At 39.4% G+C, this 24,899-nt stretch overlaps 1 protein-coding gene across 1 annotated transcript in view; it reads right to left on the bottom strand.

The window, feature by feature from the left end:
• Positions 1-827: 827 nt before the first annotated feature.
• The window catches only part of LOC101569284 (RAB6-interacting golgin), a 115,172-nt gene continuing 91,100 nt past the window's right edge, over positions 828-24,899 (bottom strand). The window contains exons 7-8 of the mRNA XM_012517049.1: positions 943-1,125; positions 828-833 (exon numbers count right to left, since the gene is read on the bottom strand). Of these exons, the coding sequence (XP_012372503.1) occupies positions 828-833; positions 943-1,125 (189 nt within the window). The remainder of the gene's footprint in view (positions 834-942; positions 1,126-24,899) is intronic.

Here is a 24,899-nt window from a genome sequence, read left to right as displayed (position 1 = left end):
TGTCTTGTTATCAAAGCACTGGAAATTTTAAACTGCTCTGAAAGCCAGAATAACAGTATGGACATTGTTATTTGGACTTCTTCCTATAAAGCTACAAAAGACCAGCCTTGGTGAAGCACAGGTCCTTATGCAGAGACTTTTGCTGTGTGCTGGGTTGGACAAGTCCTAAAGGCACTAATAGCAAAGGAACAGAACACTGACAGTCAGTAACAACCTTCCACAGGGTAGCACTCAAGCGTCTGCTTTCCGTGCCACTCCCTTCCATTCCATTTGCTTCCTGCTCCCTGCACCAACCCTAACCAGATCAGGGCAGGACAGACACAATGGAATGTGTCTCTGGAAACAAGTCAATGCCTCCCACCTCTAGATGAACCACCGTTTGTGCCCCAAGAACATTTGTATAATATCTGCATTAAAAATGACTTTGAGAGAAGTCTGCATCACAAATGAGCTACTCATTGCGGTCAAACTTGCAGTACTATGGTAAAAAGACAAAGTCCAAATGAATGCAACGTGGTGGAGAACAATGATGCTCTACGGGCACAGCACTGCCCCCTCCCTGGTGTCAGGTACAGTGGTAGCTGGGGGACATGCATTTTAACCACAGTTAAACAAGCAATCATAATGTTTCCATTCTACTGCTGGCTAAAACATTCTTTCTATGAGCTTCTGTCACTGATCTAAAGTTCCAGATAAGGGAAAGTAAAGGCTGGCCACTCGAATGTAGTAGAAACAACAGGAGCTTTAAAGTCAGCTCTGGACTGATAGAGGAACTCTATGCTACATGCTATCAGTGTGACCCTTGACCTCCCTGAATCTCCATATCTTTACACCTAAAATGAACACCATATTAAGAGATGTTTAAGATAAGATACAGAAAGTATCTGTTTCAGGTCTGTTAGCTAAATCCCAAGCTCATAAGCACCATGCACATTATGTTACGCTATCTAACTCCAGACCACAGATAAGATCTACAACAATGTCACTGTAAACACCCATTAAAATGCTGCTTAAATCTCTAATGACAGAAAATTCACCTTTCCCTCTACATAATTCATTCCATGTTTCAGGAGTTTTCCTTTTCTGCTGTTTTTCACATTGAACCTGGGGCTCATCACTGCCAAGCTAGAAGAGACAATTCAACAGTTGTACGGAACAAAACTATGTTGTAACATGGAATAAAATGATACAATTACTGAGAGGGTCATTCAGTGTTACTTTTTATTTGTTGGAAGATTTTTATGGCTGACATTTTAAAACTGACCTTGCTATGTGTGGCTGTTAAGAGCTTCAAATGTGTGGCCAGCAAGATAGCTCAGTGGACTAAAGTGCCTGCTTAGGCAAGCTCAGGGACCATGGTTCGATCCCTGGCACCACATGCCATGACAGACCCCACCCCCAGCCCCATGATGGGCTGAGCCAGCCACAGTCTGGGCTAGTGGTACAAGCCTATAATCCCAGCGCTGGGGAGGCTGAAAGCAGGAGGATCACCACAGGTTTGAGTTGCATAATGAGACCCTGTAACAACCAAATACATTAAAAAAAAAAAAAAAAAAGCACTTTAAATGTGGTTTTTCTGCATTCAGATGTGTCCAACATTCACTGGACTTCAGAGACAGTACAAAGATAAACAAAAAGAACATAAAATATCTCATTAATTTATACTATATTAAAATGACAATAATTTGGATACAGGTTAAATGAATTATTAAAATTATTTTTCCTGTTTGTCTTTACTCTTTCAAATGTGTCTACTAGAAATTTTTGAATTACATATGGGGCTTTCATCTGCAGCTTGTGTTATATTTCTAATATGCAATACTGACCTGGAACCTTGAAAGTGAAATGTATCAATTCTACCCCTTGCTCCCTGTAGTATTTGGAAACAAAGGAAATTATTTATTTACCTTTCATTCTATCCTGGTTTAGTTCTTTGAGCTTAACGTACTTTGTATGCATGAAGCAATCACTTATCTTTTGGCATATGGTTAGTGCTGAAGTGAATAGTCCTTAATCATTATTTTTAAAATTCATGAGAATTATTTGTTTATTTACACTATAAATACTTCTGTTTGTATTGTAGGTGAGAGCATAGGCTTATCCCTTCAAAACTATCAAGACAGTATTGGAAAAATTCAGGTCTTTCCCCTCAGTTTAGCTTAGGGTGGCTGGGTAAGTGTAGAAGAGAGATGTGGAACAGGGGCAGAAAGGGAGCTGTGCTAGACAGACTCCAGGTCGCAGGCCATGCCAGCACCACCCAGAACAACCATGACGAACGTGTCTTTCCAAATCCTGGATTCTCTCCATCTGAACACAACAAAACACTATCTAGAAGATCGACCATCCTGAAGACCTGAGTTGGCCCTGATATCTGATTTTTGAGAAATCAAATGATAGTCCCAAGCACCCCACCTAGAAATGGTTTGTTCAGGTCCCACAGCGGAGGCTACAGCTGATTTCCATCTTGGAGGAAGGTACTGTTTCCGTCAGCCAGCCGGCCTCCAGCCTGCCTGCGGGCCTGAGATTGCAGCTGAGCCATATTTAGCCCCTAAAGTACATGTTTTAGTGCCTGACTCTTTTTAACTGGCATATGTTAAGAGCTTTGAATTAACAGGTGCATAAAAACTGTCAAAAAACACTTAACTCCCAAGACAGACTGTCAGTTGTATTAAAAAATATGGTGTTATACAACCATGTACTCTCAACACGTCAGCATGTGAGAGCTTGGAAAGTCCTTCCTCCTGCCAAGCGACTCAGCAATGCTAATCCATCCTGTGCAACAAAAGGCCACGGTCCTTTGCTCATGATGGAGAATAGGGTTAGGCATGCAGCAAGGGGTGGCGGGACACCAGCATTGTGCACTGGAAGGTTTTCCTTCCCAACTGAATCTTCTTTCAGTTTTTTTCTGAAAAACTTGTTAACTAAGCTAAGGGAAGAGAAAAGCAGCTCTGGAGTTCTATAAAGCTGATTGTTTTGGAGTCAGGGTCTCGCTATGTAGCATGGACTGCCCTTGACTTCATGGTGGTCCTCCAGGTTCAGCCCCCCAAGTGCTGGCTTCATGGGCATGTGCCACAATCCTCAACAAGGAATATAAATAATAGGTCATATAATTTGGGGACATTAAAAAATAAAAAAAAGATGACAAAGAAGAAAAATGTGTTGCTTAAAGCTTGGTGAGCTAACTCTTGGAAATAACCTATATGCTCATCAGCAGAAGAATAGATAAAGAAAATGTGGTTTTATACACAATGGAGTATTACTCTGCCATAAACAGGATGAATCTGTATCACTGGCAGGAAAATAAATGCACCTGGAGATAATAATGCTCAGTGAAAGGAAGCAGACACACAAGCTTAAGTGTTTTTTTTTAATTTTTAATTTTTTATTTATTTTTATTTATTTTTTTTTTTTTGCAGAACTGTGAATTGAACTGCAGCCCTTGCTCTTGCCAGGGAAGCACTTATTCTACTGAGCCATCTCCCCAGCCCCACAAGCTTAAGTGTTGTATGGTTTCTCTTATATGAGAAGCCCCAAGTATAAATAATGTAAAGGGCAAAATACAAGCTGGATGATAGTAAACAAAAAGATAGATCTTTTGCAAATGAGAAGGGGACCTAGAGATGGAGGGGGAGGGGTGAAGACAGAGGAGGTGGGGAGGAAATAAAAAGAATTAACAGGAGCTTCAGGGGCCAGGGAGATGACTCAGTGGAATAAGCGCTTCCCTGGCAATCGCAAGGGTCTAAGTTCAATCCCTGGTTCCAGAAAAAAAAAAACCAAAAATACATGAACTACATACATGTACCCGTTCTCCACTTTGCATGTAATGTATTATGCAAATGTACTAATACATGTCTTTTTAAAAAAAAGTTTTAAAAGGGGACACTCTTGCTTCAGGTCAGCTCTCATAACCTGGACCAGCCTCTGGAGAGCTGTGTGCGCTCATGCATGGGAATAAAATGCGTAATGGAGGGTAAAAGAAAGCTATGGGAATTGTCTCAGTTTCAAGTGAATGTATAAAAGATATTACTTGGAGGGGCCAAGAATATAGCTCAGTGGCCAGTACTTGCCTGGCAAGCATAAGGTCCTGAGTTCGATTCCCAGTGCCTAAACAAAAGGCAAAAGATATTACTTGGATAGCATAAGCAGAATAAAAAATGAGCCAGTTAAAGTGGAGGATAAATCATTTGCATCCATCATTTTGAATTCCTTTATTATATTTTTAATGGTAGCAGCGATGCATCACTAGCTCTATCATTGGAATGAGGAGACCTAGCATTGCTGACTTCAGTACTTTATTACATATAACAAACACTATAAATGCATTTGGTGAAATAAAATTAATTTTTTTTTGGTACTGGGGATTGAACTCAGGACCCTGCACTTCCCAGACAAGTGCTTATTCTACTGAGCTATCTCCCCAGCCCAAAATAAAACATTTGGTCATGAACTTAGTTGTGTTTTATAGTGATCTATCAGACTCAGCACTGGGTACTAATCTGTGAAATAGCAGTATGACCTGGCCAAGCCAGTTCCTGTTCTCTAAGCCTCAATTATTTTTTAAGCTGTATTATGGAGGTAGTCTGGGGTGGAATGATGGAAGGAGTCTCAGCATTCATATTTGTTCTAAAACTAAGGACAAATAAAATATATGAAATTTTTTCAGGAATAAGAGTTTCACTTCTCAGTATCCCTATATAGAATACTAAAGCTACTGTACTGAAGTTATGGAGAAGGTTGCTTTTATTTTCTGTTGGCTTTTGTGACCTGCCATTTAGATTGTTGGATTATTTTTAATGACATTCTAGACCCTGAATGTTGTCATAGTCAAATTTTCAGAGAAGAAGACTCTGAAATAGAGGGGTGTGCGTGTGTGTGTGTGTGTGTGTGTGTGTGTGCTGGGGAATATGTTGAGAACAACATCTACGAGCAGGCAGATTTACAGATTGGGTTGCATGCACACCAAGGCCTTGAATGCCCCTTGGAGAGTTCCAGACTGTTCCTGCAGTGGATGCAAGGAAACAGTTCTTTCTATCTTCCCAACTACCAGTCTTCGTTGCAGGTTGCTCCAGGAAGGGAAACTGCTTTGGGTGAGGCTACTCTCTTCCACTGGGCCAATTCCTAGAAAGAGAATCACTAGGGCCTTTAGGACCCAACACATCCCCAAACAGGGCAAAGGAGTAATATCGTGGGAGAGGGTCTACTGGGTAGTTCACCATGCACCACTGCCATATCCATTACAAAGCAAATACAGGGACTATTATGATGCACTTGTACTTTCTCTTACACTGGATGTGTGACTTCGGACAAGAAAAAGCAATTATCACCTTTCCAAACCCATATTCTCCTCATTTCTGGTTTGCAGATAACACAACAAGGAAGAGACATGAGGACAAAAGAAATATTTGCAGCCATCCAGTAGAGTATCTGATATGTAGGGCATGTTTCTTCAATATTTCACATTCTTCTTTTTACCAAAGGATCATCCTTCTTCAGCTCTAAAGATAGTTTCCAAAAAGAAAGAACATACAACAGGCATCAGGTTGTCCTTTAAGTTAGTTCATCAGTGAAAAGATTTTCCTGATGTAAACTGCCTAGTTCTCTTTCTGAGGGCTGACATTTCAGGTTGGGCTATATTTTCTTCTCCCTTGATGGAAGTCTTTTCTTGTCAGAAAAAATAGGTGTTGAAAGGATGCAGTATCTCTCCACTCTACCCCTGCCTTACCCAACCTTCAACCTGATTCCCAGCTCTAGCGTCAAAGTTAATATATTAGGGACTGAGTTTGGAGACACTTTCTAGCAGCTCAGAGCCTAGGGGATTCAGCTGATACACACTCCTCTGTGTGGATGCTATGCTCTGTGGACTTGTTTGTAATGCTAATATGCAAGTCCCAAACATCAAGGATTTTTTTTTTTCCTCCTTTTTGCTTCTTTTCTCCTGCTCTCTGTTCCTTGCCAACAGAGGTTTTTCTTTGGCTTCACCACATAGCAGCATCAGCCAGGGACATGCAGTATCATAAAACTAAACCCTGTTGGTAAATATTTTTTATTTTTGGAAAGATGAAAAATAGGTTTTATTAGGAATTGGAAGGGTCAAGTTCTGGAAGGAAATTCCTGAAAAGGCAGCAGGCAGGAGCACTGGCAAAATCTTTAGCTTGGAGATCATTTTATCTTCAGATAGAGAAAAGGAAGATCTTTTTCTATAAACACTAGAAATAAATAAAAAGGTTTACCAGCCCACTAGCAACTTAAAATAGAGAGGAAAATTACTTGAGCTCTTATCATGAGGAATTTAAAACCATAACAATAAAACAAACTGAAAAGACCCAAACAAAAATGGCTTTCATTCCACTATGTAAGCTAAACAGTCTCTTCCCTCAGGGTAGATGGGTTTATTTTAGTTTACTTAGGCATCCGTTCTGCCTCTCTTAGAAGGAGTTTGGTCTATTTTAGAGGTGGAAATGAGATTTTCTAGGTTGTTTACATCAGCAGTTTTCACTGTCATCTTGATTATTACATAAGACACGGGTCTTTTTTTTTTTTTTCTCATCTTTCACTGTATTTTTTTCACTAAAAAAGTTTTATTTCCAGTACTTAATTGGGTATGCACACAAGCACAACACAGGTTTTCTCATCTTAAAAATAATGAGTCCCTAACAAATATTACTCAATTAAAACTGTTTATATATGCTGGGTGTGATGGTATGCACCTGTATTTCAAGCATCTGATGCAGGATGATCGTGAGATCAAGGCCTGCAAGGACTACATAGTGAGATCTTGAAAAAAAAAAAAGAAAAAACCTGAAAAACACAAATAAAAACAAAACAATCCTGTACATTTGACTACTTGAGAATTTTGTTTGTTTTTGCTTTTTGTTTTAGATAGGATCCATGGATCCATTACTTATTTATACCTGATACTTGGTGAAAATTCAGTGGATTGCATCTAGCACAAATCTAAGAAACAAACAAACAAACAAAAACCCCAAGTGTTGTGCCACATTATGGAGTTCAGTGGTATTTTGGAAAATTAGAAGGAGGGTAGGAGTGGGTTAGAGGTATAGAGACAGACGTGGTGGTGACTGGCCACAACCTAAGTTGCTTTTGAGCTTATAATGGAACCCTCCATGTTTTGCCCCACCTGCAGGATAAGCATTCTTTTGCTCTGTGAATGCCACAGACCCCACTAACCTGACTCACATGTCCAAAGTGGCTGTTTACTCCCATCGCTTTCAGATTTGCAGACATAGGACATCATAGTATATATTCTATTGTCTGATGTCCCAGCACCCACTAAGGTGTTATTAGGGGGCAAACTTCTACCAATGGAAGAGAAGACAGAGGGGCAGGATATGTCCAGACAAATGTCCTCTTCTACCTCACACACAGTGATCACTCTGAAGCATATTTTCTCTTTTTATTCTCTTCCTCCTTCTCTGCCTTATCATATTTCTCCTCCTTTTCCACGCCTTCCTATTCCTTTTCCCTCTCCCCACTCCAATGCTGGGGATCTGTTCATGCTAGGTAAGTATTCTACTACTGAACTATATTCCTAGCCCAAGCATCATTTCTTAGAATAACCTATCTGCAGAAATTCCCTATAGACCATACCTGCTATGTGCCCACTTAGATCTGTTTATCATCATTGCAAAGCAGTATTTATAAAATTGTTGCCTATTCCTTTGCTTCATCACTTTCTTCATCACACTACCAACTCTTCTAAGTAAAACATGGGCAGTTCGTCATTGCCTCAATATCTATTTTCCTATATCCAAAGGACATTAAGTCAGTCTATCAAAGACACATTTGCAGAGAACACCCAAGTTCATTGACAGTAGCTAAGATATTGACTAAGTGACCATCAACTATAAATGAATGAAGAAAATGTGACAAATACACACAATGGGATACTAATCAACCTTATGAATGAAAGAAATTCTTCCATTTGCAACAGCATTGTTAAATCTGGTATTATGGCTTGGGTCTAGATGCCCCCTCAAAGCCTCATGCTGTCATAGGGGGATTTTTCAAGTGAGAGTGGATCTGAAGTGTGTGATGCTAGGGTACATGATTACTAAATTAGTTCACTGATGGGTTTGGCATAATGCTTTGTAGATTAAGGGTGCCCCATTCTGTGAGTCCTACCCACCCTGAAGGCAAGTAGCATTGATAAGATATAAGGATTGGAAAGAGAGTGAGTGCTTGTCATCTGTGGCTTGCTACCTTGCTGCCTTCTGCCTACCATGAACTGTTTCTCCTCTGAAATACCCTTGCCATGGAGCCAGCTAACTATGAACTAAAACTTCTACAAACTATGAGCCAAATAAACCTTTCCACCTTTTACTTTGGGTGTTGTATATTTTGTCTCTACAACGAAAAATGTAACTAAAACACCTGGAGATCATTATATTAAAAGTAATAAGCTAGGGACAGGCAGACAACTACCACATGATCTAAACTGTGTGCGGCATAAGTGGGGTAGATTGTGGTCACCAAAGGATGAGGATGGGGTAAACTTCTAGTAATGTTGATCAAACTGCAAAATTTACATTAGATAGAAGAAATGAGTTCAGGAAATTCATCATACATCTTGACTATAGTTATGTTAATAAAACTATCAAATTCTTAAAAATTGTTAATAAAATAGCTTTTAAGTAGTTTCAACATAAAAGTGAGGCGACAATGTGCTAAGTAGCTAGACATAGCCATTTGACAATGTGAATAAATATAAAGACATCATGTTGTACATGATAAATTTATATAATTTTGTCAGTTAAAAATTTAATAAGTAGGGGGCCTGGGGTGTCTCTCACAGGTAAGAATGTATGTTTAGCATGTGTAAGGGCCTCAATTCAATCCCCATCACACATATGCACAATAGCTTTTAAAAACAAAACTTATTTTGAATAGAAAATATACAGAGCTTTGTTGTATGTATCTACCTCCTCATCATGTAGTTCTACCCTCATCATGTCATTCTACCCTCAGGTGCTTCATCATTCCCACCTTCCAACACCACGAAAGAGGGAAGCAGTATGCAGAGGTGGTTCAGAGAAAGTTTCAGGAGCTAGCAGTGTATACCAGGAAGAAAAGCACCAAAGGAGGCAACAGGAGACTGGAGTCTTTGAGAAATTTGTGAACCTGTCGATTCCCCATCTCCTCAAGTAAAAATATGTAAATAATAGTTGCTGCTTGTCAATCATAACAGATTGTCAGAAACATCTAATGAAATTATTACTTGAGAACTTTGATTTTTTTTTTTTTTAAATTTTAGGGAAGAGTCTAGAAGGTGTTCAGGGTCTCACTACTAGATTGGACTAGTAATGATCCTCCTGTTTATAGCCTACCCAGAGCTGGGATTACAGGCGCGTGCCACCACACCCAGTCTCAATTGCCATCTCAGTGCGCCCTGGGGGAAGGGCCATCATAGCAGGTCCGGGAATCGAACCTCTGGCCCCTAAGCCTGCTTGCAAGCACTTGAATCTGCTGAGCTATTTGGCTGGCCCAAGAACTCTGATGTTCTATTTGGCCTTCAAGTGTTATTATTATCCCTGGAACAATCTATTTAGGAAGGAACAGGGCATTAGAATGAAACAGATGTGTGCAAATCCTAAGTACCTGACATTAGAACTGCATAGTCTTAGATAGGTGAGTTTATCTTTCTGAATTTCTGTTCTGTATTTTAACATGTGGCTAATTCTAAATGTTAGGATTAGAGAAACAATAAAAGATCATCATGCCCCCCAACATAGCCTTAGAATACTTGGTTCATATAGGTTTTATTTTTAAATGTAATCATTTTACATGAACAAACATTCATAGAGGATTTTAGGTCACACAGTTGAGAAATTTAGCACTATCATTTGTTTGCTAAAACACGTGGAAATTTTGATGAATTTTATAAAATACATGATATGACCTAAGTTAGCCCTCTAAACATGAGGCCCTCATCTGTTTTCTCACTGGTGATGAGGTTCAGGAGACTTCACACGATTCCCCCCCACTAGCAGCCTCATGGTCGTATGATGCTCAGAAACACAGCAATTCATTTTATCTGTTCTCAAAATTTGGTGACTAAGACGAGCAGTAGTGGAATATGTAGACTTTCTATGCCAACCGAAAAAGTGAATTACCTGTGATGAGTGATAAATATTTACAAATGGCAGAGAACATAAGAACAGACAATTTCAATGAGCTATTAAAAATAAGTAAAAGACTGGAAATATCCAGAAGACAGCTTTTTTTTAAGACTTCAAGTCCGACCAGTTCAGCAAGATTTGCAAAAGAGCAATGCAACTCTGTTGTTGTTGTTGTTTTTCCCCAGGGCTGTTTCTAATGGTATTTGAAGAAGGAAGGAATTTATCTGCTAGTAGGAGTACAGCAGTGATTGCAAAGAATAATGCCAACATGAAGAAGAAGACCAAGGTCAAAATCCTAAATTTAATTAAACATAATGAAGCAATGAAGATTTTTCACAGATAGATAAGAGGGATATAAAAAACCCACAAGGAACCACAAGGGACTAGACTATTCATTGGCCAAAGAGGAGAAAGATGTACCCAGTACATGTGTAGTGGAGTCCGCTGGGACAGGAGGGTGACAGGTGATTTGAATTCCTGAACTTTACACAGAAAGCATTGATTTCCATTCCCTGCTGTCTGTGACAACATCTCCCAAATCCACCACTGGATTCTGCTGTGCCTGACTTCCTGGCCACTGCTCTGCAGTCATATTTTTCCTGTGCTCAGCACCTATGTCATCCTAGACTCTAACTTTCTGTATCGGGCTTAATAGAACCTTTCTTTAAAAAATTCTCTCCACTTCTTTTTTTTTTCCAACTGGAAAAATGCAAATAGAGAAAAAATGAGAATATCTTGAGAGTAGAGGGTCATTAGACCTGTCCATAATCACAGGTGCCTCATTAGGACTGATTTATGTTTGGGCAACTTAAAAAATGTTTTACCAACATAATCCAACCCTAATTCACAGAGCTGTGCTATAGTCTTTCACTCTCAATCTGGCTTAATCTTTTTAAATGATTTAAACTCTGTAACTTATACATTGCCCAGGGCAAGAATTTAAAGTGAGAATGAAGTTTGCAGTCTTTTACAAAATACACTTTCTCACTCTGCCAATTCTCCAGTTACCAGATCTTTTCCAATCTGTCTGGACCTTCAGGGACTAATGCATAAATCAGGATAATGTGGGCGAAAATGGCTTCCTTTTCTTCAAAGTAGCACATACCCACCTCAGTGGAGCACCAGGAGCCTGCAATGCGTGTGTAGTTTCCATTACACCAAGGGAAAACCTGTATGAACTGCTCCATGCTGTCTCTCTGGTGTATGACAGTACAAACTCTCTGATGGAGAAAGTAACGTTTTAAAACCTAAAGAAGGCCCTGGACTGGCTGAAATAAAAAAGGGATTGTCTAGTCTTTAAGATTTCCCTTCTTATTCTGACAGATACAGAGCTAAGATATCAATAGTATAGTAGACTGGCACAAGCTCTGAAGGCAAGACTATATATTCTGACTTTAAATACAACTGTTCTTTAGGGATTTCAGACTCCTCTGAGATCGTTTCAGCAGGAGCCATAAGCAGGTTGGGAACAGATGTGACGCACAACCTTGAGGCAACTACAATATGTTCAAAGTTTTGTTTCATTTCTTTCTTTTTCTTTTTGGTTGTCCTTCCCCTCTCTCTATTTTCCTCCAAATCTTACATGTCTCCTGTTTTCTTTCCCTCCCTCCTTTTCTTCCTTTCTTCTTCAAGACCTTTACTATTGATAGTTGGACTTTTATTTTGAGTTTTCTGGTATACTCAGGATTCTGGGAAGGTTAGTAAATGATTGTTTTTGTGTGTGTGTGTGTGTGTGTGTGTGTGTGTGTGTGTGTGTGTGGCCAGCTCAGCCCACCAGGGGGCTGGCTGGCTGGCATGTGGGGCTGGGGGATTGAACCGTGGTCCCTGTGCTTTGCTAAGCTTGTTCTAAGTAGGTGCTTTAGACCACTGAGCCATCTCACCAGCCCCGATTGCTATTTTTTAAGCAGCACTTCCCAGCCTCTTTATGTTTATTTTTATTCTTCCACTGCTCCCTCCAGTAAAGAGTAGCACAGAGAAAAATAGGCAGGTGGCTTAACTGTCAACATAAATGGATCTTAAATGCCACTGAGGGTTATATAATAAACAGGAAGACTAAGCACTAATAAGAAACTTTTTAATCAAAATTCTAAAGAGATGTATGCATAAACTCAGTCTTCCAACAAATTGTAGGCCATTGCAACATGAGAGAGAGAGAGAGAGAGAGAGAGAGAGAGAGAGAGAGAACCAATGTTTACTAACCAACCAATAATCATTAATTCATTCAATAAGCATTAATTGTGAAACTATTACAAGTTAGAAGCTTTTCTAGATTCCACATGTAAAGCATTCAATACAAAGACCAAACCTGACTGATTTACTTTGTAATATAAGTAAGAAATTTGTATACTTCAGTTGATTCTTCCATGAACTTTCTAAATTAGTGTTTTAGACATGTTTCTGTAGCTGAGATAAAATACTCAACACCTGTAACTTTCTTTTTTTTGGGGGGGGTGAGGGACAGGGGATTGAACTCAGGCCCTTGTGCTTGTCAGGCAAGTGCTTATTATACCGAGCCATCTCCCTGGCCCCAACACTTGTAACTTTAAAGAAGTGAAATTTGCTTTTGTTCAGTTTCATCAGATGCAGTGCAAGGTCAGGTGACTCCGAGGCAGAAAACAGCATGGTGGAATGGCATGAAGGACAAAAGCTTTTGCCACTAGACAAGCAGGAAGCAGAAGAAAAAGGGAGGAGCCAGAAATGAGAACACACATTCCAGGTCATGTCCCCAGTGAGTGGTCCCTTTCATTCAAGCTCCATCTTCTAATGTGAAACTTTCAAAGGACATTTTAGATCTAAACCATAACATTTTTCCATGGTCTCCCAAAAGCTGTGGTCATCTTATTATGCAAAATTCATTTAGCCTGTCTCTAAGAGTCACCAATATCTCAACAGTTCCAGCTGAAAGGTCCAAGTCCAAAGTTTCTTCTGAGGCTCAAAGCAAACCATCAGCTATGAACCCAAACATAAAAAAAAAGTGAAACATTAACATCATAAAATGGTACAATTCTGAAAGAACATACCAAAATAAGATTGAAACTCAGCAGGGCAAACACAAAGTACTGCACCTGCACATCAAGGACTCAAGGCAGCTTGTGGTAAGGAGTGAGTTTCAAAGAGCTTAGGCAACCCAACTCCTAATGGCCTTGCTTTTTACAGTCCACATGACCTCTCTCTTAGGCTAGCTCTGGTCACTGTTTGTACCTTTCTTCAAGAGGCTTTAATGTCCTGGGGTCTTCACTGGACTTTCAGCTTAACTCTCATAGCTTCACACACTCCAAAGCTCTTGGTCAGGAATATGCTCATTTTGCCTGGCTTTCCAGGCTGTCTTCCAAATCTAGGTAGACATCACTATGAGACCATGATTCTTGAATTCTCTTTACACGAAAAAACAACCACGTGGATGATGCAAAGTTTGGCTGCCAGGTCGAGCATTAGCCAGCCCGCTTGGACCCAACTACAGTGGCTTCTGAATGCCTGGCTGAGTGTGGTGAAATGAGCCTAGGAGTCAATTATCTAAGTGACCTTTCTTGAGCAGGGTACTCTGAGACTCTCTTCTGAAAGGAAAGTCTTTCAAAGTAATTAACCTTTACCATTTTACACTGCTGAGTCTGTGAAGGGTTGTGTTGGCTAATTTCTGAGATGCCTTCAAGACATCTTTCCTCTTCTCCTGATGCAAAGTATCTGACTTTTTTTATGTATTTAGTACAGGGTCTACAGGGTCTTACTGGGTAGATCAGACTCATAGTGATCCTCTTGTTTTCAGCCTCCCAAGTGCTGGGATTACAGGCCCCGTGCCACTATGCCCAATCTCTTGACTTCTTTTTAATTCAAATCTTTTTAGCAACCATGTTCTCTTTTGCTCCAACTTTGCAGTCAAAAAACAATAAAAGTTTCAAATAATTCAGATCTCTTCTCCTAATTCTTACTGTCAATCTGCACTATCCATACCATAGGCAGAACACTGAGTTGCCTTGAAACTTCCTCTGCCAGATTAATTAGTCTGACATTCTTAATTTCAGCTTCTCACAAAGTCTTAGAACCTGAGCAAAATGCAGGCAATTTTTTGCCAAAGTATAATACATGTGGCCTCTAATCCAACTGCCAATAGAGCACTCATTCCCAACTGAAATTTCATAAGCTGTTCTATTCTCATTCCTGTAAGTATTCCAACCTTCTGAGCTCTGACCAGAGTTTCTCTTTAATCTCTGTTTACAACATTCTAGCTCTCACCTCTACACATTTCTAAACTCCTTCTGCAAACCAATTCTAAAGTCTTCTGAACTACATGGTCAGCTTCAGTCACAACGCTGACCCCACTCCTGGTATCCATTTTCAGTTTTAGTTACTTTTCCATTGCTGGGAGACTACCTAACACATGAAAGTTCAAGGAGAAGTTTATTTTGAGTCACAGTATCAGTGGAATCTGTTCGTGATTGACTGGCTCTAAGGCAGAAGCAGCATAGCATAACAGCATTACAGAAGAAATCTGTTTATTGAATGGTGGCCAGGAACCAGAAAGAGAAGAGGAGAAAGGAGGAGCTGGGGATAAGAATATATCCTTCCAGGTCATGGCTCCATTGATGTGCCTCTTAAATCAGGTCCTACCTCCAAATTTGACTCTTTTGGGGGACCTTTTAGATATAAACCACGTAACTGTACAATTAGTTTTATTTATTCTTTACTTATACATGAGAAGTGAAACTTTAGAAAGGCTAAATTACCATAATTTGTCAGAGAAGAGCCTGGATTTTGAACCAAGTCTGTCTGATTTTAAAGGTTTAACTATACTATATTGCTTTCAGACTACATAATGAGAGATTACTACAGGAAAAGATAACTAGGACAAGTGTCAACAGAGAAAACTCCAGATGAGAGGCACCTGGGAAAATGCTGAGGAGGTCCATGAGAATTTCATGAAGGCATCAAATGTAAAGGATAGACAGAGCTGAGACAAGGGAATACAGAGAGAGAGAGAGAGAGAGAGAGAGAGAGAGAGAGAGAGAGAGAGAGAGAGAGAGAGAGGCAGAGGCATCACAGAACAGCGTATTATGTACAGAGAGAGATGTGTAGTTGATTCATTTAGGGGCGTTGAGTAGAAATGGCTTTAAAAATTATTATACCACTTGCCATCAGAGACAGAGCCAAAGAGGGAGCACTGAAGACAAACTGTATGCCTTGAACACCAGAGTTTGTATTTATTGCATCTTGGGGCAGTAGAAAGTGTAGAATATTAGATGTAGACAAATGATAGTAAATATATACTTTCTCTATTTTTATTATAAGATTTTTACTTGTCCATATCTGTGAAATAGAGCATACTCATGGGCATAGTTTTAGATAATTTCAAGAACCACTACATGCTCAAAACTTTTGCTAATTGCTGAACAATAGGATCCATGATAATTAAATTTTCATGCTGGATATATTTTTAAATACCCACTTACATTCTTCTTTGAGCAGGCTTGGTGTTCATACAACTGGATACATGTATTGAGTCAATAAAACTCTTAAAAGAATGTGAGAAATTTATCTACTACATGAAGTCATTGTTTCACATTTGTCTGAAGCTCCCAGAGGACGTGGAATACCAAAGTTTTGTTCCTCTATACTTTCCACATTGCTCTTTCTCATGAGGAGATTTCTTTTGATATCAGCATGGGGTATATGAAATTCTTTGGGGGTGAAAGGTGTACTTTCTATTACAGTAACTTCTTATTTAACCAATTCATTTCCGTGCAAAAACTACTATTGATGCAATAAAATTTGAAGGGGCATAGAGGTCTGTGTTTCAACTTTCCTCTGGTGGGATAAAGTTGCTGAGCAAATTTGTTGAACAGCTGGAATTGTTAAGGTCACACTAACATTGAAAAAAGAAGGTCCTGACATCAACATACCCAACAATCTGAATAATTTTGGGCTGCTTCCAACTTTGAAATTTACTTCTCTGGGCTGTTCATTTTTTCTCTTCTTTCTTCCACTGTGGTTTCTAGCTTTTCCTCTTTTTTTCTAATGAATCCAATTCTATGTGCATTTTTAAGTTTTGCCTGCTATAAGGCAAATAATTCCTAAATATAACCTTGAGGTCAGCTCTACCAAGTATTATTTGCTCAATCTGTTTAGGAAAACGAAAATTTCTTTCTTCTGCCCAGATCTTGTGTAATTGCATGACTTCTCTGATTTAGTTGGCTCTGCAAATCGATCCCAAGGTCAGAAAAGGCATGGCTCAAATGGCAGTTCATATCCAAGAGCACTGACTCCAGAGATGGAAGAGAATTCACTACATGTTCCCTGCTGAAATAGTGACCTCCACGTATAGGTGAGGAAATCAACCTTGATCATTGTGTTTTGCTTTTAGCCTATCTTCTTCTGAACTTTTGACTGTAACTTGCTTTTTGCTTAGATAGCCCCAGGACATACTGCAGTCTGACCAGGAGAGTTTTGAGACTTGGATTTTCACACCATGAAGCTGGTAACAGTTTTGACTTCAATGCCTTGAAAAGTAGGTGATTTCAATTGCCCTGTTTCCTTTCAGGGGAAAATGCTTTCTTTGCACCTAAACAATCTTCCGGTGCTTTTGACTGACAAGCATATTGTTATGATTATGACTGGACTTCTTGACTCCTGCAGGGATAGCATTTAAAACTGCTTGAGACTGGCACAAATCAAAATATTCATCAACTTAAACTATGTCAGCTAAAATGAAAAGCCAAAATTGTAGTGTTTTATATCATGTCAAAAGTCCATGAACACTGTGCAAAACTGCTTAACTCTTTACTTGCCTGCAGAAAATGCCCAGTATGCTACATAACTGAAAGTACCTGGGTATTTTTTCTAAGTTATACCTACCGTATGAATGCCTTATCTTTCTCCTTTCATAATGACCACTGATTGCTTGGACTTAGTGATTTGATAAACTTGTTCCTTCATTTCCATCCACTAATTCATATGATCATTTATGGTGTACAGTACTTTTAATGCATTAAAGGCACTGTGTTTGCTTTCATGGGGAAGAGAAGCAAATTCTTGCATGCAATTTGCTGGTGATCTATTAGGAAAGAGAGACATACCCATAAATTGCTATAAAGTAAGCAGTATAAGTGCTATGTGGTAGGTGTACATAAGCTGCCCAGGTGCTTCAATAAAGGTGAAATCATTTCCACCTAGGGAATGGTAAACTAGACACATAAGAGGTTGCCTTCCCTGTCTCCACTTTCTCAAGAACTTTTTCTTTCCTCCTTTGGTGGTGGGAACTTTGAAGACATTTTGTAAATGGGATCCCATCCTTCCTTACAAGTGGTCTCTGGAGCTGACTGACCACTGACCAGTTTGGGTCATTTAAAGCTGTTCCCTTAGAATTGGTATCCCACAGTAAGGGCTTTTCAGTTTTAACATGATAGGAAGTAGGAGGACACATTTAGGCCCTTTCTACAAAGAGGATGTGAATGTCATGAAGAGATGGAAAAAGTCAACATGTGGGAAAGAGCAGAAACCAGAGAAGCCATGGCTCAAATGGCAGTTCATATCCAAAAGCTCTCTAGCTCCAGTCCTCTCACTCCTTCTCTTAGCACCTGCATTTCATTTTCTCTGGGAAAGAGGGGTAGGCAAGGATAAGTTGATTTCTATTGCTAACTTTCAAAATAAACATAGCAAATACAGATGGCTTTGTAAGCAAGGACACGTTTGTCTCAATTTAACAGAAAATGGAGGGAGGAGAATCTCTAAATTAGCAGGCTAATATTTGGATGTATTAACCAGTGTGTTTTCCCCCCTGATTTCCTGTTACCATTCATCCCTCCCCCTTCTGGACAGCTAGACCATGATTCATTCTTTGCCTCAAGGGAGGGTTGTCACAGCAGAACCAGAGAACAAAAGAGACAAATTCTTGGCTTTTGAATTTTAAAAGCTGAGCTTCAGGCTTCAGACAAAAAAAGATTTGGAAGAATATTTGATCCCTTTGAGCCAATTTTTTTTCTGCCCACGGAAGATAAAAATTCCCCTGGCTGAGATACAAGAGGAGATTCTAAGGCAAAGCCAATAGGCTAGAAGCTGCTGAGTCCCTGAGGAGAGGCTCTTGTGCTCTTCTGCCTCTTCCCCCACCTAAGCTCTGGCAGAAATGTGGCCTTTTCTGGTATGAGAATAAGGAGATCTGAGTCTTACAGGACCCAGCATTTTACCATTGAAGCTGCCTGGCAACATCCATGGCAGAAGGATCTGTGTTTGCCTTGGAGAATTTTCCATGGTCTTGATGTCAAGGAACTGAGCTGAATAGTCTGCAAATGGAGAGAGGTATAAAAGTGACCAAAGAGAAGTACAACTGGAGGATTCCAGTCTGGCCTATTATGCAGTAAAAATGTAATCCACACAGAAAGTACCAGGAACCAATATATAGCTTAGTCTTTAGGACAGGATGCTAGCCTGGAAAAATAACTGTCATGAACCAGATCCTGTGACATACTGAAATCTGTGTCCAATTCTGTGAAGTAACTCAGCCTTCTCTTGTATTATTGAGCTTGCTGGACCTAGGATAAGATTAATAAATAATAATAATAATAATAATAATAATAATAATAATGTATTCTAGACAGCCAAGTTAGGTAGAAATAGTATAGGCAGTCAGACAGAACTCAGAACTCAGCCCTGGAAGAGTCAATACAGAAGACGAAAACATTACAACTGTGGCCAGAGACACATCTTTTGGAGGCCAGGCCTCAAGATAAAGATGGAATGACCAGGCCTCCATGCTTCATCAGGGAATAAGAGAAGTAGTAACACCTGGCCCAATGAAATCTAGATAGATATCATTCCCCTTGGTAGGTGACCCAGATCCCTGGACCCATTCTTTCCAGAAAAGTTCATTGTTCTTTCCACATTCCTTTGCTACGTGACCTGCTTCCCCATTGAATCAATATTACTTAAGTGGCTATATTTATAATCTTACTGGTTGATCACAGCTTTAGTATACATTGTACCCACCTCATGATTTTGCTCTAAAAAACTTCCTCTGTGAAGTTAGGTCCACAGCAATCTACTCAGGTCACCCCTGTTGCTCTCAGGAGCTGTCTCTTTCAATAAAATTTCCTACTCTTAAAGTCTGTTGTTTCTTAGAATTCATTCTTTGATTTTGAATAACAGGAACAGAGTGTATCTGACACTGACCATGTTGGCGGTTACATTTATTTCTCCTATATAATCTGAAGGTCCTATATCAAAAGGAGACCAAAAAAATCTGGAATTTAAAATTGTACTTAAATAAAACAAATCAAAACAAAACAAAAAACAAATAAACAAAAAAACAAAACCCTGCAGCTTCAGAACACAGTCTTTTTTACTTACCTTTTCCCTTTCCCCAAATTGGCAAACCTGGGCTTTCAGTTGCAGATGAATCCACCCCATTTTCACCTGCAAATTGCCTTTTCCTTCTGCCCAGAAAACAGCTGCACTGCAGACAGCATGTCTCAGGCGTATCTCCACCTCAAACCCATGTGGATGGCTTGCACCATAACCAGGTAGTAAGATTACACATCCCACATTGAACACAGCCCCTTAACTGTGACCTACCTTGGCTTGTGACATGTGTCTCATTTCTTTGAGCACCTGAACCATGCTCTTGAGTGGGCCCTATATCTTCCTCCAATAAATATTTCTTATGTCTTCTTTAAATGACACATCCTGAAAATTCTTTTTCCACAACATTCATCAGGGAACTTGCAGACGCCTCCCTTCCCCTCCTTGGGTGTGCATTATTTTAAAGTGGCATGTTAAGTTCTTTATTTCAGCCCCAGAGACCTCAGCACTAGCCTGTAACAGACCTACAACTCTATAATCTGCACTGAAAACTTCTCCAAATATTCTTGAAAGAAGTATCAATTTAATAGTTTTTCCAAGACCTACATAGCTGCTGTTGAGGCTCAGAAGTCAATACCATAGAGACCAAAGTTTGACATTCAGAGAAGCCCTGTATTACAGTGGTAGAGTATCTATGGCACATACTCTACAGTGAGCTGTTTTATTGAAAGCTCTAGAAGTTCGCCATCACTGCCCTAGAGATGGCCTCAGATTCAAGGTTTCTCTCACCTCCCCTTGTCTCCACCATCCCAGAACAAAGACAGACTTTCTGAAATATTTTTATAACTGCCTGGACAGATCAATAAAAAGAGAAGCACAGGTGCCTTCAGGCTTTTAAACTGAAATTTAGTCATAGAAGGTTAAATACATAACACACAGAAGAAAAAAACAAACAGGCAAGTACATCTACAACACATCTACAACTTCAACCTAGTCTGTTCTTCTGGACTCATTCATTTGCCCTAAACATAATTTATTATCCCTTTAAAATTACCTACACTAAAAATAAAATAAAATAAAATAAAATAAAATAAAATAAAATAAAATAAAATAAAATAAAATAAAATTACCTACACTCCCACTTTGCTCTTCTCTAGGAACTGGTATTCTCAAGTACCCACACATTCCCTACTCTCTTCTTTAAGTTTTATACTTTGACTCCTGTGTTATTTAGGTAAATGGTATTAACTCAGTGAAAGAACACAGCCTGAGTAAGGAATCTGAGAGAGACTTCCCTGGAATAACTCAGAAGGAGAGTCTAAATCAAGTTTATTGAGCCGGTATTTTATGGTTAGAGCTGGGGTGGAGGGAGTGAGGTACCAGTGAAGCAAGAATAGCTGAGTATGTGACATATCAATAGCTACTGCATTCTGTTGTGGGTGTGCTGAGTCATAGCAGACTCATTGTTCCCTGGGCTCAGGCAGCTGAGAACAGCCATTCTGGCAACTTGGGGATGGGGGAAGATGGGATCAGACCTCAGTTTCTATATGCTAATAAATGTGTATCTTCTTTCCTGTTAATCTACTATTAGTTTATCTCATAGACTAAGGTGATCAGTGCTTCAGAGGGGAAGTTTGATTTTCCACAGTCTTCAGATCTTTTCCTAATAGGAGATTTCTAGTGAGGCCTTGAGATACTGGGTAACATCCTGTTGGTTAAAGATGTCTTCATCATTGTGAGAGGTTTAGTTTGTCAATAGCTCTAGTAATTCCTTCAGTTGCTTTTCCAGTTGTAAAATCTGTGTCTAAGCAACTAATCATACTTATACTGGCAATTTTATATATATGACTATGAGTTTGCAAGTTTGCAGCTGAATTGCTTGGTTTTTGTTTTGCTAAATAAATGAGATGCTGTTTTGTGAAGGTTTTAATTAAATGAAGGCTCTGGAGAAAATACAGTTTCAGAATGCTGGATACAAGCAATGACCGTGTGTACTATACACATGGCAGGATTACCCAACAATTGGATTAACAGCTCATGAAAGAACTCTTCTAACTTCAGTGATTCATTTCCTCTTCATAAAACACCAGTGACTATACCTTCCAGGGTCATTATTTCATACCAGAATGAACTACTGCTATGCCATAGTCAGGGAATGTTATTTCTGCAATGTCTTATTGCTTAATCATGTCTCTTTTAGGTTCCTGGAATAACTTGTCATGGAAAGAGTTTTCTGATGTGTGATCTATGAATAAGCTTTTAAGATGAGTTATCCTTGAACTCACACATTCTACTTGCAAAATATTCTGGCTTAAACAATAATTATTTCCTCTGGTTGACAACAAATTTAACGACTGTAATGAGCTTTTCCATGTATGCTATGCTCTATATACTGTAAAAAGATACAGGCCAGATGCAGTGGTGCACACCTGTAATCCCAGGCACTCTGGTAGGCTGACGTAGGATTATAAACTCAAGCCCAGCCTGGGGAGCATAGTGATTTAAGACAGATCCTTGGTAGATGGTAGGGGGGCACGCTGGTGATACAGCTCAGTACAAAAGCCATGTGTTCAAGCTCCAGTACTGGAGAAAAAAAAATCAACTGTCAGAAAGCTGTGTGCTTTTACCCAATACTTGAGATTGTACACTGATAAATTCTGTGAGCTTCCCATTTTAAATAAATGGTATGCCAAAATTTCCCTTCTCCCCAATTTACTTTCGGTCTGGTGACTATATTCATTTATTTTGGGGTCTTTCTACGTAGCCCAAGGCAGCCTAAAACTTTACAATCCTCCTACCTCTGCCTCCTGATTACTGGGATTACAAGCATGAACCACCATGCCTAGCTACTTTTAAAACTCAAGATCTCAACAGGCCGCCTAAAATGGCTGCTTTTAGTTTGGAGATATATATATATATATATATATATATATATATATATCTCCCTAGTGATAAAGTGAACTATTATGGCAGATCCTTCCTAGATATTCATAGATGGCCAACCAACTGGATTAAATCAGTTTTGAATGATTTAAAATTTGAGGACTTCTTGAGAACGTCCCATGCTCAGTGCTTCTGCCACTTATTTTGCTTCCCATTATCGAACATGTTATATATCAGCCTTTATGAATATGTCAACTCTGTCCATTAAAGCATAAGCTTAAGAACAAAAGGAAAAAAATCATATGCCTCTTACGTAGTGCTGTCCACATGGGTAGTTTCATCCAACTGCATAAATATGTAGCACTGCATTCTGAAGACAGCTGCTTTGGACTGGTAACTTACCTAAATTGTCTAACATTGAGGCAAGAGAAGATTGGAGAACAGATATCTTCATCCTTTCAGAGAGTAGTTCAAGTCAGCCCTGCGATAGCAGTTAAGAGGTATAATTATGTAGGGACAGAGCAGCCTCAGTTCTTGTCTAGCAAACTAAGTTTGCTGTCTATCAAGGCCTCTTGTGTCTGTTTTGTGCCAATGGCATGAAGAGGAAGTAGCTGAATACATGATTAGCTTCTTGAGAGTACTGTTGCTAAATCCAAGCAAAGAATGAGGAGGTTTATAGTTGAGTTTTTACTCTATAATTCAAATGCCAATCTAGCCATGAAATGTGCTCTAGGAATCCAATCAGAGATTTTTATCATGACTTGGAAACCAGCTGTGCTCTTACTGAGTACAAATAAACCACATGCAAGTGCTATAATTCAGCAATTATGGAGACATAAAAAACCTGAATAAAAACTTCAGTTATTTCAATGCAATTAGAACTATGCTTTAAGAAATTCTAGGGACCAGAGTGATAGCTCAGTAGAATACGTGCTTCCCTGTCAAGCACAAGGGCCTGAGTTCAATCCCTGGTTCTGAAAAAAAAAAAAATAAGAAAGAAATTCTGCTTCTTTGAACACATATAAAAATGACTCTAATTTTTAAAAAGTAATATGGAATCAAAGGTTAAAAACCCTCAAGCTCAAGAATTCAAATTTAACTAAATAAAAGTATGCTTTAAAATAGTAAGTTAAAGTCTGGGCATGGTGGGACACACCTGTAATCTCAGCACTGGGGAGGCTGAAAATAGAAGGATCACTGTAAGCCCAAGTTGCACAGTGAGACCCTGTACCAAATACATAAAAGGGAAGGAAGCATAAGTTAAAAGTTATTACAATTTGGTAAGGGCTATGAACTTAAAATACTCACATCATTAAAATGTACCTTCTCCTATTGAGTGTGGTGGCATATGCTTACAATCCTAGCACTCAGGAGGCTAAAGCAAGAGGACTACCTCAATTCAAGGCCTATCTGAACTATGTGATGAGTTCAGGGTCAGTCTAAACTACAGAGCAAGACTATCTCAACTCCCCAACCCCAAATAAAAATTAAAAATGTAATGTGCCTTGTAGGTAGCTGAGAAGTGGAAATACAACAGTTATGATTTGAATCCAGATGTCTCCTGAAAGCCTCATGCACTCATGGGTGACTTTTGTGAGGTGACTGGATTGTGGGTGATACTAAGATTAAAGGTATGTGATGAATAAATTGATTTATAGTTCTGGGTATGGATAACAGAACCCCAACTCTGGGTGTGGATGACACCAATCAATAGGCTTGTGGACTGCATGAAATATAAAGGGACTGCAAAAAAGCAGAGTTACTGCCCACTGCTTCCCTTGAAGTGTTTATCTTGTGCCATGCTGCCCTGCCTTGGAGCCAGCTGACTATAGACTGAAACCCCTAAACACAAAATCCTTCCGTCTTTCACTTGTAGTGGATGATTGTGTATTTTGTCCCAGAAATGAGAAAGTTACCAACACAACGCCAAAAGAACAACTCTACTTGTGTTCCAGTAAACTTGTGGCAGCAATTCTAAACCAATATTTGTAAAGAAATTAACAATTACTGGGTAATTGTGAACTTACATATCAAAGCCTTTCAGTCATATTTTAAAAAATGTTTGTAACAGGACAATCTTAGAAAACCCAGTGCATATGGACCTTATATCAATGAGCCCCCACTTCTCTCATTTGCTCTTGTTCTTCCCACACATGGGATACAGCTGGCTTTGTAGAAAACTGAAGCAATAAAATTTTGTCACTTATATCATCACCTGAGTACCTAGATACCACCCTAGGAAAGCCAAGCAAGGTATTTTCTAAATAATGGTTTCAGTGGACCTTTTGTAACCATATATGAAAGCATTTCACACATGAAATCTCTGCATGAACTATCAAGCAGAGAGCTTCAACAAGCTTCCTGACTTGAGATATGTAGGAAATACAGCACCAATACAGAGCTACAACTTTTATTAGCACTTTAAAATGAACCACTAACCCAGTCCTAGCCCAGGCCCGGTGAGTGTGTGGGAGAGCTTCCCACAACCTGCACCATCAGGACCTACTACTGGTCCCAGCCCAGACGCAGCATGGGTGAGACCCTCTTCCACCCCTTTGGGACGCCCCCCACCACTCCTCAGCAATGCCCCCACCC

The sequence above is a fragment of the Octodon degus genome, unplaced genomic scaffold, assembly GCF_000260255.1.
Source record: "Octodon degus isolate 3935 unplaced genomic scaffold, OctDeg1.0 scaffold00144, whole genome shotgun sequence".
Taxonomy (NCBI): domain Eukaryota; kingdom Metazoa; phylum Chordata; class Mammalia; order Rodentia; family Octodontidae; genus Octodon; species Octodon degus.
This window is presented reverse-complemented; position numbering and strand designations above follow the sequence as displayed.